The following is a 17,596-nucleotide window of genomic DNA, read 5'->3' as shown; positions in this document are numbered from 1 at the left end:
AACAGTTTAACCTAAATGTCTGCAGATACCTCAGTGATGATGGTGTCAAGAAAACCTAACAGAGACATACAGAGTGTGAAGTGGCTATTGCCGGTTGGTAGACCTTCATGGCTTTCATGTAGCTACATTGTTTTAAACAACTGGGAAATCTGGGCTCTAACCTTCAACAGAAGTTGATAAACTGGCAGGTTCTACAGAAATAAGTTTTAAAGCCAAGTGACGTAATCAAGAGCAGCTGGGCAAAAGGAGCCCTGTACTGCACACGCCCTCAGACAGCGTACACCATTCTCTAAGGGAAATATCAGATAAAGCGTATGAGAGAAAAACCTGCTAGCTCAGCATTTTTATAAATAGAGAAGTACCTTCCCCCTCTCACTGTGGTTACCACTGTGTTCAGAGAATAATGACTCTTTGGCCCACCCCCCTCCTCTGACTGTACCACTACCTCCAGCTGACTGGGGTGACTGACAAACTGCATAACGTGATATTCAAAGTCATTATATTAAACATACCTTGCCATTCTGCACGATAAATGGTTTCCACGTGGAATGAGTTAACGGGGAAATATTTGGCTACTTTTGCTAAAGCGGTTTGCTTTGCTTGCAAGGTCGTTCAGAATGAGCTCCCTGAACTTTGAACCATATCTGCAAAGTGAGATAAACAAGAGCCGTATAAATACCACAGCCCTTTTCCCCACACTGTTTTCTTCTGCAGCGGAGTTAAGCAGAGCTGCTAAGGAGGGGGGGAGGAAAGGGTAAGTGTGCTGGTTTTGCTATGAAAGAGCTTCATGACTTAAGATTTGGCAGAGCGTCTGCTTGTTTCTTTGGCTGAGAAGGCTGACTGTGGAAATTTCCGTTGGAAACCAACTAGAAAGTTGAAATGCGAAGAGAAGTATAATTCGGAACACAGTTCACAGGGCGAGACAGCTGTTGCTGGGTGCTGTATGCCGGTGCTGCAGAAGGCTACAAAGGCATAGAAGGATCTCAAGATGTCATAGGAGTTTCATGTGTTTATAATGGATCCCTATAAAGGCGGGCAGCTTTCCAGACGTGTGGAAAGAGTAAAAAAACGGCCCTGTTGATATCTGTTGGATCACAGTTTAATCTCCAAAGTACTGTACCTAAAATGCTTTTGGTAGAACTGCAGGAAAGAAACATTAGGGACAGCAGGATTTCACAAATGATGTTGGCTTTGCAGCAGCTGGCTCTTGTTTTAAAAGATCAGTTACTAAAATGCTCTAATTTTTTTACAATATGACAAGATCGATGAAACACGTGTTATTTATCAGAACTTAGTGTTGCCAAAACATTCTCTGTTTACTGTCAGACTTTGTTGTGAGTGATGAAATTATACAATTGCACAATCTAGGACACGTTGGGGAGCAGTTTTATAATTTTATATATTTCTCGATAATGGGTGTTTTCTGAACATATTAAGCCAAAATTATTATGTTAATGGCATAAACGGAAAAGATAATTACAGACTTTCTCATGTGCTTTGGTTTTCATAAACATTACGTGTACTAAGTGTGGATAGGAGATTTTGTAAGATCTGAGGAATCCTGAAACTCAGTTTTCATTTCCTGTTTTTGCAAAATTGTTTCTCTTGCCTGTGTTCTTAAGAGATTTTTCTCAATGGTATCCGAATACCACAGACTGACTTGTAAAAATCTGTAAGTCTTTTTTTTAATTTCTGCCAGGTTCCATAATACTTGGTGTGTACCAAAATACACTGTTGGTGCAAGTACTTTTAAGTCAGTGGAATTACTCTGGAATCTGGAGTGTAATCTTACTGGTGTAAACTGGCTCAGCACAACTGATTTCAAAACACAAGAAATGACGCCACTTTAAAATCACCGATGTGTTAAAAACTGTTAAGAAGAAATTACAAAGAGGAAGGAACAATGTAGTTTGATTAGTAGCATTAAAAGAAAATCCAGTTATTCTGAACACTTACTTTTCAGCTGTTTACATACAACAAAAAAAACCCTGCCTATTTATTATAGGGGAACTCCACTGCAAAATGAAAGAAATATGATGAAGCAGTAAACAAAGTAGCTCAAATTTATTCTTACAGTTGTTTGTTTTTTTTTTTTTTAAACTGAATGGAGCTAATATCCTGCTGTGTTTTGTTATGGGAATTTCAGAGTCTGAACTTTGTTTAGGCATTGATCTTATTTTGTTTATTTTCTCTCTTTTCAGATAAAGCCCAGCCATGTGGGCAGGGCTGGGGCTAGTTCTGGCTCTCTGTCTCCTCTCAGGAGGAGGGACAGAGATCCAGAACTGCAAGGAGCCCCCAGAATGGCGTATTGGGGAGGAGAACCCAATGCTGAACTCTAGGGGCTCAGTGACGGTGGTGGCTCTCCTCCAAGCTAGCTGATACTTGTGCCTGCTGCAGGCTTCCAGGTAAGCATAAATCTCTTTTCCACTTTTTGTTAAAATGTGACTGGTCAATTTTTTAATGCCATCTGAGGATAATGCCAACTACCAACGCACCCAATGAACTCTAGCTTCCTCATATGCCGCCATCCCAGCTGGCATTTGTGACCCAGTGACCAGGTTAACTCTCAGCAGGAGCGTTCTGTGCCAGTGGCTCAGATTCTTCATCTCTTGGCTTAGTCCTGACTGACAGATCATCTTCCCCAGATTGTATTTACAATGTAAAAGTATGATCAACTTGACATTAATGAAACCCAAAACACATGAAAACCTAACAGAAAAAGTTCCTCAAGGGCTATGCTTCTGTTAGCAACAGATGATTAATGTAGCAAAGATGCTGAAGCCAAGAAACATCATAATTCCCTGACATGCCTGGAACACCTAAAACAGAGATCCGTGATCACTCGTTATGTAAGATCTGTAGGGGAAAAGGCAGATCAAAACATGTGCTTTTAATGTGCTTTCCCAGACCCTGTTCAGAGGTCCTTGAGACAAAAAGGAAAAATCCAGAAGATAAGGTAGGGACTGGCCTTTCGAAAAACAGATGAAGCATTCAAGGGAATCATCAGTGTTATATTTTCATACAAGACCTGGGACATTGGTGCTCTGGTTTCTAGAACCTACTTCTGTGCAAATGATTAGGTATCATGACACAAATAGCAGCAAGAAAATAATTTTGAGCTGACCCAAACAGGAGTCGCATACAGCTCTTACCTTGGATTCATTTAGTGATTGTCAAATCATTTTGGTTTAAAAATTCATAGAACCCGTTTCAGTGCTTGATTTTAATGACTGTAATAACATCTTAGTTTCCCCCTCTAGGCTGCATAACTTCATATTATAATAGTCTTTGCAAGTTTTTTAAGAGCTAGATTTGAAAAAGTGGTGGCAAAACTCCGGCTCCATTGAAGTCAAAAGTGGGCTTTGTAGTTGGCTTTCAAGGTAGTTGGGTTTGATTCTGTACATTTTAGGAAGGTTTTAAAGAATCTTTCAAGCTCTAGACTACTTCCTGAAACTGAAAAAAATATAAGAGTTTTCTAGAGCAATTCAATAGGAAAGATAGAAATGAAAAGGAAACCCCCCCTACATTGCACAGCAAGAAAGGAGCTTTCTGACTATAGAGCAAAGGCAGACTTTTGTGATGGGATGCCAAAGGGAAAGACTAATAACTGCCAGCCAGGTCACGCACACATTCTATAGCCGTCCTTTTGAGGCAGTTGCTGTAATATTCCTTTTCTGGCTATTATAGAAAAGAGCCATGTCAAGATGAGCGGGAGAGCTATTGGCTTTTTACTGCAGGTTTGCTTTCTTGATTATTCATCTTCCTGCTGTATTTACGGTATGAATTCTTCAACCAATCCTGTGACCAAAACCTCAGCATTTAAATAAAGACATCAGGTAAACTAACTGTGTTAGACCATGGCGAGCGTGAAAGAACTGAAATAAAAATAACACTGAATTCAATCTGAAAACAGATGTCTGCTTAGTACCGCATTCTACTGACAAGGACAGGACCCACGGCATATTAGCTATTGTAGAGTCTGGTTTGGTGACAGTGTAGTTGATAGTCATGGCAAATAGCAAGAATGTTTTAATAGTGCTAGACTGCTGCCATTAAAACTGGGAGAGAATAACATTCACTGTAATAAAAGCGAGATGGAGCATATTAACTTTTGTTGAACGTGGCAAATCTTATGATTCTCTCATGATTGATGGTCTTGCTTCTTTACATTCTCCACTAGACTGGAGGACCTGCGAGTGAAGTTAGAGAATGAAGGACTGGTCAATATCTCGTATGTGGTTGTCAACCATCAGGGAACTTACTCCCAGAGGAAATTTCACCTCCTGAAAGAAAGTGTTTCAGACTATATTACTGTCTACCAGCAAGACGAACAGCAAGCTGATGTCTGGACTACCTTAAATGGAAACAAAGATGACTTTCTCATCTATGACAGGTCTGTGTTTAGAGGGACACACAGGAAAATATTTGGATGTATTTAGAGTAATGCTTTGTAAATCTCAGTATTATTTCATTGGTTTGCAAATAGCCGGATTACCTCACAACAAAGACACCATAATCAACTTCTAAGTTGCACTAAGTAAAGCACTTGCATGTACTGGAAAAAGGAAGCTACAAAAAAAAAGTCTGCTTTTGCTTAAGTAAGTTCGGGATAAATAAATTTTTCTTTATAACTACTGTGGATTTAGATTAATATAACCGGGTGTAGAATTTGATAACATGATTCTGGTCTTACACTGTTTTTATTTTCAGACAACTTCATTACATCCATGCATGTGAAAGTAGAATCAAATGAGAAAAGCTGTCTGAGTTCTCATGAAAACATTTTGACTGGAGTTGTTGAAAATGTCATGTAGCCATATGGAAAAAATAATCTTTAGGTGAAACTTAAAACTTTGGAATAAAATAGCTTTTTGATCATAGGATTCTGGGACATGTATCTTTTGGCAGAACCAGTACTAACTCTTTAGTTGAAATCCTGAATTTTCAGTTTTGATGCAATGGAAATTTGACAAGTCCTGCACTTATAACTTGTCCATCCTAATTACTATTATGTTGCTGTAACAAACATTCTCAGTTCATGCTGAAGCATAATTAAATTTAATAAAGAATTAGAAAGTTACTTAACTTTTTTTTGGTAATATGATGAAATTGAATGAATTAGCTAAATCAGGCTTGTGGGATGAAACTAGCACTGGAATGATCTTTAGAAAGTGATCGCCTGTTACAGCAGCAAATACGCCCGAGTATGGAAGGTTGCTGTCATATGACAGACAAACAGAGCAAGGCTGTGTGTCGTCCTTGGAGGGCCCCAAAGCTGATGCCCGGCCCACGGCATTCGAAAGGTTGAACAGTTCTGTGGTGTCGACACATAGGATACACCTGCGCTGAAGCATAATTAAATTTAATAAAGAATTAGAAAGTTACTTAACTTTTTTTTGGTAATATGATGAAATTGAATGAATTAGCTAAATCAGGCTTGTGGGATGAAACTAGCACTGGAATGATCTTTATAAAGTGATCGCCTGTTTCAGCAGCAAATACGCCCGAGTATGGAAGGTTGCTGTCATATGACAGACAAACAGAGCAAGGCTGTGTGTCGTCCTTGGAGGGCCCCAAAGCTGACGCCCGGCCCATGGCATTCGAAAGGTTGAACAGTTCTTTCTGTGGTTTGGATACATAGGATACACCTGCACTACGAATTGGTTTGGCAGTAGTTTGGTCCATTATGGTCCTAGGAACGTATGTCCTTATTGTGCCTTTATTGGCAATGAAGTCTTTGCCTGTTGCTGGTCCTAGACGTGCGCTGCAGACGTGCAGGGAGCTAAGGCTGGAGGACCGTGTGTTGACATTGCAGGTGGGGTACTTAACAAGGTGCCCTTGTGTACAAGTTCTGCCTTTACTCCAGCTCCTTTGAATGTACCAGCTGTGTCGTCAAGTGCATACCAGAACACTCAAGTACAGACAGGGGGCAAATCGGCACCATAAAAATCCCCTCAGGCACACTAAATCAGTAATGCGGATGCACCGCAACGCACGTGCCAATCAAAATACATCTTATGTTGCATAAAAACATTCTTTGTAAGGATGCAACAACTGTGTGGCGATTTGTACCACTATGCAAACAGCCCTCCTCATTAGCAAGATGGGTCTGTAATGAGTGTACCTTTGCTAGTCTAAATGACTCTGAACTAGAGGCTTCTGCCAGTAGAGTTACTACGTCAGCCAGAGATCTTGCTTCACACTACTGACCGATGCAGTTGAGCGGGCAAACGTTTGTAAGGCAGATACTGTTTTTGCCTGTCAACTCCTTGGACAGAAACACTCTCCATGGGACGGTACAGCGTGGATGGATTGACGTGAATAAAATAAGGTATGATAAGAAGAGACATTTAACTTTAGGTATATGTTTATGTATATGTAACCACAAAGTTCTTTCTCTCCTTAGATGCGGCCGTCTGGTGTATCATCTGGGTCTGCCCTATTCCTTCCTGTCTTTCCAATATGTAGAAGAATCTATTAAGATTGCATACTGTGAAAACAAGTGTGGAAACTGCTCTTACATGGTATTTTCTTGTTTTGTTCTATATATACTAGGAAAGGAAACTGGATTTGACTGGTACTTAAAAAAAAATATTTCAGTGTGGTTAATCCAAAAAGACATGATTTAGAATTTACACATTTCATGTGTCTCGACAGAGAGCTTTTAAACATTTTTCAAAGTGAATTAGATCTAATTTATAATAGACTGATTATCTGAATTCCTGCCCTTGATAGAAATGCAAACCATTTGCAGAAATCTAAGTGCAATCTTGGAGGCTAATTCTGGTTTTGGAGTTATGTACAGCTAGTGAGCATTTAGCTACGCTAGTTTTTTGGGATGGGTAGGTACTTAAACAAATCGTAATTTTTTTTAAAACCTGGGAACCAAATCCAAGCTGGTTTGACTTACTATTCCTTTTAGTTTACATTTAAACACAGTATACAATAGTTACTTTAAAAAAGTGATAATACAAGGTGACAAATTATTGTTACCCTTGTAAAAGAAGGGTAGCTTTGTTTTACATATAACTAAAGATCAGAACTACTTTAAGGTTTATCAAGAAATGTACATACATAGTCATGAAAGTTCAATGAGAAGAATAATTTTTGATCCCATCAGCTTTCCAGCTAAATGTAGGCCTCGGGCAGGTCAGATGTGGGATCCTAGAAAAAGATTCCTTCTTATTAGCAATTACTTGAATTACAATTCCTGAAAGTTTACATTAAGAACCCTGTCTAGTTATCAGTAGTGTTGTAAAACAAGGTTCTTTTTGATACATTCATATCTTTCTTCAGCAAAGTAGTGCAAATAATTTAAAATTGCGTTTCAGGTTCTGCAAAAATGTTAAGATAATTAATATTTTACAAGTAGTTTAATTAAATATAATGCCTTCTATTTAATGCGAGCTTCTGGTTTGCAGGAACCTGAGATTGACGGTATATGTGAGAACATGACTAAAAAAGCAGATGAAAAGCTAGCAGAGGTAGAACCCAAACCAACCGGTCAGCTTTCACATCACCACAACCTGCACAGACACAGACAACACCACCACCATCGCGAGGGCAGTCATCATGCAAAAAATGAGAACCGTCAGGCTCCTTCTGAAACTCAAAGACATCATCCTCACAGCGGTCGGCGTCATAGAGTTTTTGGCCATAACAGACGTGATCAGACAGATGATAGCCATGAACAGGTAGACACTGTTCCTCCAGGAGAAAGTGTGGAAATTACACAAGATAAAAAGCTATGAAAAAAGGGGAAAACCAGCTGTAAAAACCAATTAACCTGAAATTGGCAGACAGCATCAGACCCAACTTCTAGTAGCTGATGCTGTCATTGTCGACACCTTTTGTTCGAAGAGCTAGGAAATTCTGTCACTTGACAGTGTCATGGAGCACTTCCAAATTCTTGCAGTTGACATGGCCAGCTGTCAGCAGAGGACATCACTGAATCTTGACAGTGACGTCTGCTCACTGCTGCCTGACAGTCACCAGCAGCAAGTGAAACTAGAGACACCTGACAGTGACAGGAAAAGGCAAGAAATTGAGCCTGAAAAACAAACTAAGCACCTTAAAAAAGCAAGGGAGTCCTACTACCTAAATTCATATAGTTGCGAGAGTGGAAATATTAACAGATTGTTTTTATTGCCCCCAGTTAAAAATTATACTAAGACAGGTGTGTAGAGTTAAATACTGCAAAGAAGTCAACTTTTGGAGCAGTGCTCTTAGACTTACACAATATCCGTCAGATTCCATCAATGAAAAGCTTCATAATCTAAAGGAATTTAATTGACCCATAGTTTGTTTTTCAGTTGCAGTGGGAAGGTGTCTGCATTCTTGATTAATTTGTCTTTCTTGTTTCTCTTCTAACATTCTGCTTGCATTTGTGAGGACAAGAGCATAAACTATGACCTAGGGGCTCCTGTCTGATGTTTTGCAATCAAGAATAGAAGATAACCAAAACAGATATTTTAATCATTTTTTATTAAGAACATGGAATATATTCAAAAGTTAGGGTTTTTTTTTTTTCCTAAACTAGGGATACAAATTATGCACAAGAAAAGCTTATTCCTAAGCAACGTGCCAAAGTAACTTTTTATCTCAAATGTAAGCTACGAGCAGTAATTGCATTATTTTAAACTAACAGATTTATGTGCTTAACTTTTGTGGCTTAGATACGGTATCAGGGTCCATTAATACATACTACTACAGCTTGTAAAATCCCACTAAGTCAGTAAGATTGTGCCTAAAGTGAGAAGCAGTGTTAACAACTCTTCATGCAGAATCAGTATCAGTGTCAAAAAGAGGGAGGGGCAGAACAAATTTAATCTTGGTTTAATGTTTATCTTTGTTTGTAACAGTGCTGAAATTGATAAATCTGTATTGACTAGTAAGATGTATATATACACACCACTGAAACTTGTATAACTTCTCTGTCTGTAGCTTAGCATTCCTAACCTTTGATTAACTGAGTTGAAGTAAAAATAGTTGTTCAAAGAATTCCTGGGTGAAGAAGAGAATATTCAAGAAAGGAAAACTGCTTTGAAAGTGTGCACCATAATTAATGATGGTTTAATAGGGAAATTATTACTCCTACAAAACCTGAATCTTTTTATCGTGAATGCTGATTAGCAAGAAAGTAGCGTGAATATACATAGAACACATGCCTTTGGAATATTTGACAAGAGCGTTTTCAATAAAAAATACTCCATATTTCTTCATATCTTGCTTTTACTTTCAGGTGCACAGTTTGAAATATACTGTTTCTATTTCTCGTGGTATGTACTACTGAAATACTTCATGTCATTTACTCAAAATCGCCTCCGTTTGAAGTGCATGTCTTGGCCTTTATTAAGACGTTGCTCTAAGTCTCTTATGGTGTTTCGGAGAATTTCAATTTCCTTGTTTTTCTCCTCCTGGAGATGCTGCAGCTTCTGTAAAAACGCAAGCAGAGGCTTCATTGTTAAACATCACATAGAATTATGTAACAATACAATATGCTCTTACTAATGAGAAATATTCTAATAAGAATATTTTTCTCAGTGTGTTGTATCACAAAATTACAAAGATGACTTCACCAGACTCCTATTTTTGTGACATCCCAAAGCCCCAAGCCTACAAAACCAATAATGCACATATATAATTTATATCACAGTCATTTATGTCAGTTCTATCTTAAGTTCCCCGGTTAACCATTCTGTACTAAAACCACTTCACATGTGGGCTTCTGTTGTTGAACCCCAGCCATATCAACATCAGTGCAGAGAAACGTGAAATCAGTTGCCTAGAGGTGGGAGGGATGTGTGGGAGAGTAAGATGGACCCCTAATGCATGAAACTCCACCTTCCCCACTCCCCCACCCCCAAAGTTTTGTTGGAGAACAAACACAGGGAACTGCGCTGTAACAGTCTTTAGTATCTGCAGACTACAGGCTATTAAAGCACATACCCTTCGATAGATACTTTGTGGCAAGACAGAAGCATCTGAAAATGATTTTGTTGTTTTATTCTGAACTCTTGCTAATTTAGCATTGAACTGAAAGAATCAGGAAAAGACAAAACGTTAAGAACCCAACAGGAGAAAAGGTATGTTCAATTACACAAGTATAATTTTCACTTTTTTTTAAAATGGATTTTGTACCTGATACAAATATAGCAATAGCAAGCTTATGTACTATTTAATCCTAGGACAATGAAGCTACTTAAGTTTATTTAAAAAAGGATGCAATTACAAGCTATGTTTCTTAAAAAAAAGTTTCAAAATATTGCAAAAAGTAAGTAGTACAAATATTATAATCCAAATACATTTAGACTAACAAGACTACTGAAATAAATTTTGAAGGCTCCACAGCCTCATGTCTGCAAGAGAAAATGCAGAGGAAGCTAAAAGCCTCTGAAACCATCACCTTTCCCTGATGTTCCAAGGATAACTCAGGTTGAACCCTTTCACACTTTATTTCTTTTTTAATATATGAAATGTTTGAAGTATTTCCTTAATTTTTTCTGTAATGAGAGTGGCTTAAAACCTGAGCCATGACATACATGTTGAATTCTGTGACTCAATCTCTGCAGGATTAGAAGACTTTACCTCTTGGAAGTTTATAAAAAATATATCTTCCCAGCATTCAGAAAATAAAAAGAATAAAAATACGCAGAAAACATTGTTTAATTTTTTTTTTTTATAGCTCAAAAACTAGGAAAATTTTCAAAATAATTTAATTTAAAACAAGAACACAGCAAACTTCAGCCTCCCTATACAGTGGGTAGAACTCAATTCCTGAGCAGAAGCGACTCAGGTAGCATTACGGAAGGGAGCACATGCCACTGATCTTTGTAAAGACAATCGTTAATTTTAAGTTTCCAATCATATTGCTTTGTTAAGTACTAATTAACATTTTTGCCTACACAGTCTCTTCTAAGTTTACCCAATGCCCAACTGATCTTTAACTCAGCTTTGTAATGCATACCTCTATCTGCAGTTTAATTATTTCATTCTGCTTCTCTTCATTTTGAATTTTCAGCTGTCTAGTTAGCTCTAGTATTTCCAGTTCTTTTTTCTCTCTCTGTTCTCTACACTCCACTTCTTTTATTTCAACTAGTAACACAGTAACACCAAATACGATGGTTATAGAAGATGTTTAGATGGAAAAATAACATCATTTCCCAGATATTAAAACTTTTTTGAACAGCAGGTCAGTATTTCATGGCAAAACAATTTCATTCAAGCAAAAAACGTACTTTAAAACTATGTGAAAACCATCCTGTCCCATCTCAGTAAGATGGAGTCTCTTTAAAGAAGCATCATATTTTGCAAAGAGTTTGTCTGGCTTTTTTCAGCTAAGTGAATGACCAAAAAACCCTACTCTTCAAGGCTATGCCAGTAATGAAAAAAATTAATATTGAAATCAGTTTTTTCTCACTGCAGTATTATTTATTTGTGAAAATAATGTCCTACTTTCCTGAGCATAGCTGGAACACTCTAACAGCAGTCTAGCTTATAGTTCAAAGCAATTTTCCAGTCAACATTTAACCCAAATTTCATTCTTTCAGATTTTTAGGTCCAAGTTCCCAGTGTCTGTTGTGCCTGTTTGGGAATTTCTGCTCATCCTCTGTTGCTGTACTACTGCCTCATTGCCACTGTCTACTCTCTTGAGCAAGAGAAAATTCAGTTAAACACTGCCCACTTCTAGCTTTCATATGCTTCCACTAAGAAGTGGAACTTCTACTTATCCTACATGAAGTATAGCTCCTACAGGTTACAACATGATTTACCCAATACTATAGCATTCAGTCTTCGGAGCACTTACATTTTTTTCTTATATTGCAATTCAACTGTGTTATTTCTGATTTGTGGTCTTCCTCTTTGTTTTTAATTTCTATCATAAGTTTCTCAATCTGATCTTTATATTCCTGCAAACGTAAAAAGCTTCATAAAAATCTCGAGGTGTCTGTGCTCTTAGCCTTCTGCAAAGCACAACATCCATGCCAAAATGTACAGTACTCTATAATTCAGCACTTGTTTTATCCTCGAACTAGTAAATTCAAAATGCCCAATTACTTCTTACATAATCTAGCTGAAGTCCACAGATGAAAAATGTAGCAGTTTTCATTGTATTACAGCTATCAGTTAATATAAAATTACAAATTGTACTTTTTAGGAGAACAGGTAAATGGAGAGGTAATATTCCTTTCCCCAGTCCAGGATCCAACACAGTGCTGCAGTTTTACTTTTGTGGATTTTTGACTGTGAGATTGTATAACAAAAATGGTTTAAAGTATGAATTTTGTTAACATCGCTGATACAAATTTTTCCACAACTTCATACTGGCAGCAGTAGAAACGTCAGTGTTATTAGCAGTAGTGGTGCTGGTGGCACTGATACTCAACTAACAGACTGAGCATGCCTGTTACACGTTTGCTCCAGTAAGTACTCCAGAATTATCAAGGAATTGGCTCTGGCTGCCAATGTAGATGTGCTTACTCCAAAGCTCTTGTCAGAGCCTTCTGACAAGGTAGGCGGCCCCTCACCAGAGCCATGCTCGGAGGCCCTCACAAAGGCAATTACTGGTTGGTGGTAATAGTATATATGGACATAGTCAAGTAAGCGCCTTCAGAACAACACTAGGAAGTTCCACCATGCCCATACATGTATATAATGTATAGCAGCACAGTTTCTTCATGTCTTTCAGAAGGCATTACTTATTTTATTCTCAAACTATCATGATAACAGCTCTATTGGTATAAAAATTTAATTTTAACTCATAGTTAGTACGAACACAGGCAAAGAAAACCAGCAGTGAGACTCCTAGTCCTATACAGGTAACAGATGTGCAATCTTAGCACAGAGAACTAACACATCTTGTGACTAGCCCTGCTGGTGTTACCTCCTTCCCAGAAATGAATGGCACAGATAAAAAGTAGAAGGATGGTAAATGGAATTTATTATGAGACACAGAGACCTATTATCTTTGTAGCATTTACTCCCAAAGAAACTATGGACAAAATTCAGACAGTTCTTGATTCTCTGGCAGTACAGCAGGCATTGTGAATATCAAAACCTTATTTCCATACAAAAATGTATTTTAATGCATGGGATTAGATTTTAGAATGTAAAGTTGAATTTAAAGCTAAATACAGCTAAAAAACCAAAGTGTATCTTAGATTGAGCCAGAGTTCTCAGCATTTAGTTGTTTTGACCTCTTAGTCCCTGTAACACATTCTCATATTGATGTCATGAGAACAACCCTTCTCTTTTTACACATGACAAACGTTAGGAAAAGTGCAACAATAATGGTATCAGTAGCAAACCCAAGAACATAAAGCTATATGAACTACTACAATAGAGATAAAATATTATTCCTCTACCTAAAGAATGATCATGTGTGATGTACCTGTTCACAAGCCTTTAATTTCTCTTCCAAGATGTGAATGGTACCCTTCAGTCTATCATTTTCATCTACGTAAATAAAAAACTATATGATACACTAAAAAGTACATTTTGACAGTATTACCAGCATGAAAGCAGAATAAAGAAATTACTTTCATTTTTTGACTTGTCTGAACTTTAAGAAACTTTTTTGTAGACATGATAATCATCATTTACAGAACTACATAATCTCAGTCTCCATGTTTTTAACAAGATAATTCATAGTTTAATCATAATATTTGCCTGGTAGTACTACTTTGAACTGTCTTTAGCCTTCTCATAACTGACGCATTCAGGAAAATCTAGATGCAGAGTTCTTTGGCTCAGAAAATAAAAAATTATTATCATGGCTACAATGGTTTCCCAAAAGTACCTGTTTCCCAAATGCTAGTAAGTAGTATCTCAAAAACAGATAATGCTTTTTTTGATTATTAAAAGTCACTTTGAGTATTAAAAGCAGCCACATACTTCAAATTTTTAGAGGTTTATTAATATTTATACTAATATGCCTTGAAGACACAATGGGTGTAAAATTAACTACATGGTGTACAGCTAAACTGTGGTATAAAGATATAACAAACATTTATATATTTTATATTAAAATAGCAATGAGTAATTGTCAAGTATTTATGGATAACAGCTAAATTTTAGTAACATTACAGAGGATTAAGACCCTTTGGTTTAACAAAGTGATAAAAACTATCATAAATACTTTAACAGACTACTGTCCAACAGTTGAATGATACTTTCTCACTTTGTAAAATCGCCTGTGCTATGTTGAAATAAATTTAAAGCCCAGCTATTGATTAAAAAAACCTCACTGAGACAGAACTTTTTACATGTGGATTCTAAGTAGGTTAATAGCAATAGACATTTATTAAGCATATAGACCACCAAAATCTGCACAGGGTATTTTTGATACATTTTTTTTCCTTTCCATTTGGCTGCCAGTGAGTTTCTTGCTTTGAAAAAAACAGTCTATATAAACAAAAAATTTAAATACCTGCTCACTCTAAATCACAGTACAGTACAATATATAAAAGAACATTTTTGCTTTTACCTTTCACGTTACACTGGTTTTCAATGGTTTGTGTAAGACCCTTTATCACATTCTGTAGAGCAGTACATTCTAAAAGAAGTGAAAAATCCAGTATTTTTGGGTAATTTTGTCACCATTTTAATTTTATATTTTGTTTATAAACTTTTCTCAAATATAATAATCTTGATTAAATATTAGTCTTCTTACTGACTATACAAGTAACTCAGATCGTTATTACATGGTTACTGCTTAATTTTAGCTTTTAGTTTGACAACAGATTAAAACAATTTCATCAAGCAATATGAACAACTACATAAAACTATTACATTTTTTTTTCTAGCCAGAAAATAAGGATGTTATTGTTTTCTGGGCAATAATGGAAGTTTTCCATATCAACATTCCAGCAATTTGATGTAATTAATGAAAATGAGGCTTACTTTCCTGACAGCACTTTTGCCAAGATTCTTTTTAACAAGATCAACAGTATCCACTCACTGCAGTTTCTCACCCCGTTTTTAGTGCATATTAACATTCATCTTGTGGCTCAACATAAACTCGGAGAGATTCAGAATATGCTACTATATCCCCATTATCTCATTTAAAACAAAATAACTATATGTGTGTGTATGTACACACATGCAACTTGTTATCAGTTTACATATTTATGTTTCATAATTTTATTTTTTTAAAATTGTATTTTTAATATTTGAATGCCGTATGGACTGCCTGTAATATAACATTTGGGTTTCATTAAATACTATTTTTATCCTTTATGTTCCTTGTAACCTTATCAGTAAAGTTACAAAACATTCAAAGACTGGGAAGACAGGGGACACTAAGACTGAGGTTGCCTGCTCTTAAACCTTTCTCTCTATTTCCAGAGTACCACTGCATTTCTTAAGTGGCTTTTAACTTCCTCAACAGATCAAGTACACTAAGTAACAGTGACTCATCTCAGAAAACCAAAGTTCTGTTGAAAATTGTAGGTGAGATAATTAAAGACTACATTACAAATAATGCAGTCAGGAAGATGAATTAAGATCCCAGCTTAGAGATTCAGTTTTCCGCTCAATCTTTTTGACCTTTAGTCTATTCTTCCATCATGTCCGCTTTTCATGCAGCCGAGTACGTTAGCCAGCTGTATTCTCCTGTTCCATGCTTCCAAAAAAACAGTAGAGGGAGCACAAATAGCACAGAAACATTGCCTGCTCTCAGTTCACGTACTGAATCAAAAGCATTTGTGGAAAAATCCTATTCAAAATCCAAAGCACTAGGTTAGCATGCTCATTTGTACCAACTAGATCTACTACAAATTTTCTCCCATTTGAAAATGTATGGAAATAAACCCAAATGCTTGTAATTCATGCACAAATTGGGAAGTCATCTATGCATTTGAGTAAACAATAGGACAGCAGCTAGTCTTACAATGAATCACAGCTATTTAAGTGCAAGCCACCCTTTTGTCCAGTCACAAGAATATCTGCTTATCTTTCGTATCTTTAAAGGATGTATCTTGGCAAATCCCTTATGCATTTACAACTGTGACTGGGAAAAGTTACTGGGAACCCACAAGTTTTGCTTCCCTACATTAAGGAAGAAAAGCACAATTTTGCTAAATGGTTGCTGCTTTGTGCATCACTGGCATGGCATCTGTTATGGATTTTGTGCGGTTCCTTCCCTGTAAAGAATGCTCCCTACATGCAGAAAGACTGAACAGCCTAAGTGATCTTTTTCCATGTTTAATATCTATAATTTATTGCAGTTTCTTCCATCTGCATTTATAATTGAAGCTATTGGCTTTTTTTATAGGGGAATTACACCAATCACTTTCTTCTTTAACACCTTTGAAACACTGTCAACAAATATGCAATCCTGAAGATGCTAAATAGAAACACCTTAAGTGTTCCATAGACAATAATGTGATTGCTTTCTTTTTAAGAACTATGGTAGATTTTAGTTCAGAATTTGTAGCCTGCACCACAAGAGTCCATTTAGTCACCACAGAAAACGTTTAGGAGCAGAAAACAAGAATGTCAGACTTGTGTCTGTTTTAAGTGGATCTGCAATGGTTTACACTAAATAAAAACCGTGGTCCTGAATTGCACCTTTGTCTAGCAAAGAACACATCACGACAAAACAAAGCTCATTTATGACCTTTCAGAACATGTATACACTTGCCCATCTTTTCCCACCTTATCTTTGGTTAGAGTGTTTCACTCTCCTCTCTCCCTTGAGCTTTAGAATGTTTCCTTCTTCCTTCGCGTTTCCTTCAGCACTTCTACTCTTCTTTTACCTTACACAGTTCTAGAGAGACACTTCTGGCAATCCAGGTATCAAGGAGCCCTCAGGTTCTCACTTGCTGGAGATTTCTTGGGGCACAAAATGCTATTCTCATTTCTGTTTCTCATACTAAGAAAGAGTTCTTCAGCCAGGATAAAATTCCACTTCCTTCACCCCACCACTACCAGCAGCCACAAACCCTTCAGGGTAGGTGGAACAACAGCCTTTCCTTCCATAGTGCTCTTTCTCTCTGCTCCTTTGCTGTAAGCAGCATGTTTATTTGGAATCATATGTGAACCATTCACCACTATATGGTCTCTCATGTTTTTTCCTTAACTGTTCTGTGAATTGCTTTGTGGTCTATTGCTAAGCCTTACATTCTAAGGCTGAGTTGTTTGCCTATCCTGTAAATTCATTTGCTCTTGTGCTAAATTCACAATAGGATGAACTTGAGAATGCACTTGAGAATGTATACACATTAAGATTATATGTTGACACTGTCATCAAGAAATTGATGCAGCTGTCCAAACCCAGCAATTTCAGTTGCCTTTGGACCAACTCTTCAAATGATATTTTCAGGAAATGTGTCTGAGCTGGGTCCTGGGAAGCAGCTTGGGACATAAGGCTAGGAGAAATCATCAAGTAGCTTTCAGTACCACCTCCTGGATGTCCCACTTTGTTCCAAGTTCCTGCCTTTCACTTTTTTCGTTACTGCTACTAATTGCTCTGCAATCTCTTTTACTCATTGACCATTATCCTTGGCTTCCAACAATTCTGCCCCTCATCTATAGCCGTACTAATTTGTACAACTACCATAACTTCAATATTATTGAGATTTGTTTCTTCCTGACT

General features: G+C 37.1%; 2 protein-coding genes across 2 annotated transcripts in view; one reads left to right on the top strand and one right to left on the bottom strand.

The window, feature by feature from the left end:
- Positions 1-692: 692 nt before the first annotated feature.
- On the top strand, positions 693-9,221 carry SEPP1 (selenoprotein P, plasma, 1). The gene is given in 5 exon segments (XM_009324422.1): positions 693-754; positions 2,202-2,405; positions 4,181-4,393; positions 6,407-6,524; positions 7,422-9,221. Coding segments are annotated over 4 exon segments (1,167 nt in total). The 5' UTR covers positions 693-754; positions 2,202-2,214; the 3' UTR covers positions 8,067-9,221.
- CCDC152 (coiled-coil domain containing 152) overlaps positions 9,005-17,596 on the bottom strand; it is a 24,469-nt gene continuing 15,877 nt past the window's right edge. The window contains exons 6-11 of the mRNA XM_009324433.1: positions 14,486-14,554; positions 13,391-13,455; positions 11,807-11,909; positions 10,967-11,094; positions 9,949-10,035; positions 9,005-9,434 (exon numbers count right to left, since the gene is read on the bottom strand). Coding sequence (XP_009322708.1) covers positions 9,312-9,434; positions 9,949-10,035; positions 10,967-11,094; positions 11,807-11,909; positions 13,391-13,455; positions 14,486-14,554 — 575 coding nt within the window. The 3' untranslated portion in view covers positions 9,005-9,311. The remainder of the gene's footprint in view (positions 9,435-9,948; positions 10,036-10,966; positions 11,095-11,806; positions 11,910-13,390; positions 13,456-14,485; positions 14,555-17,596) is intronic.

The sequence above is a fragment of the Pygoscelis adeliae genome, unplaced genomic scaffold, assembly GCF_000699105.1.
Source record: "Pygoscelis adeliae isolate BGI_AS28 unplaced genomic scaffold, ASM69910v1 Scaffold320, whole genome shotgun sequence".
NCBI lineage: Eukaryota > Metazoa > Chordata > Aves > Sphenisciformes > Spheniscidae > Pygoscelis > Pygoscelis adeliae.
Note: the sequence above shows the minus strand (reverse complement) of the source record. Positions and strands in the feature narration are given on the sequence as shown.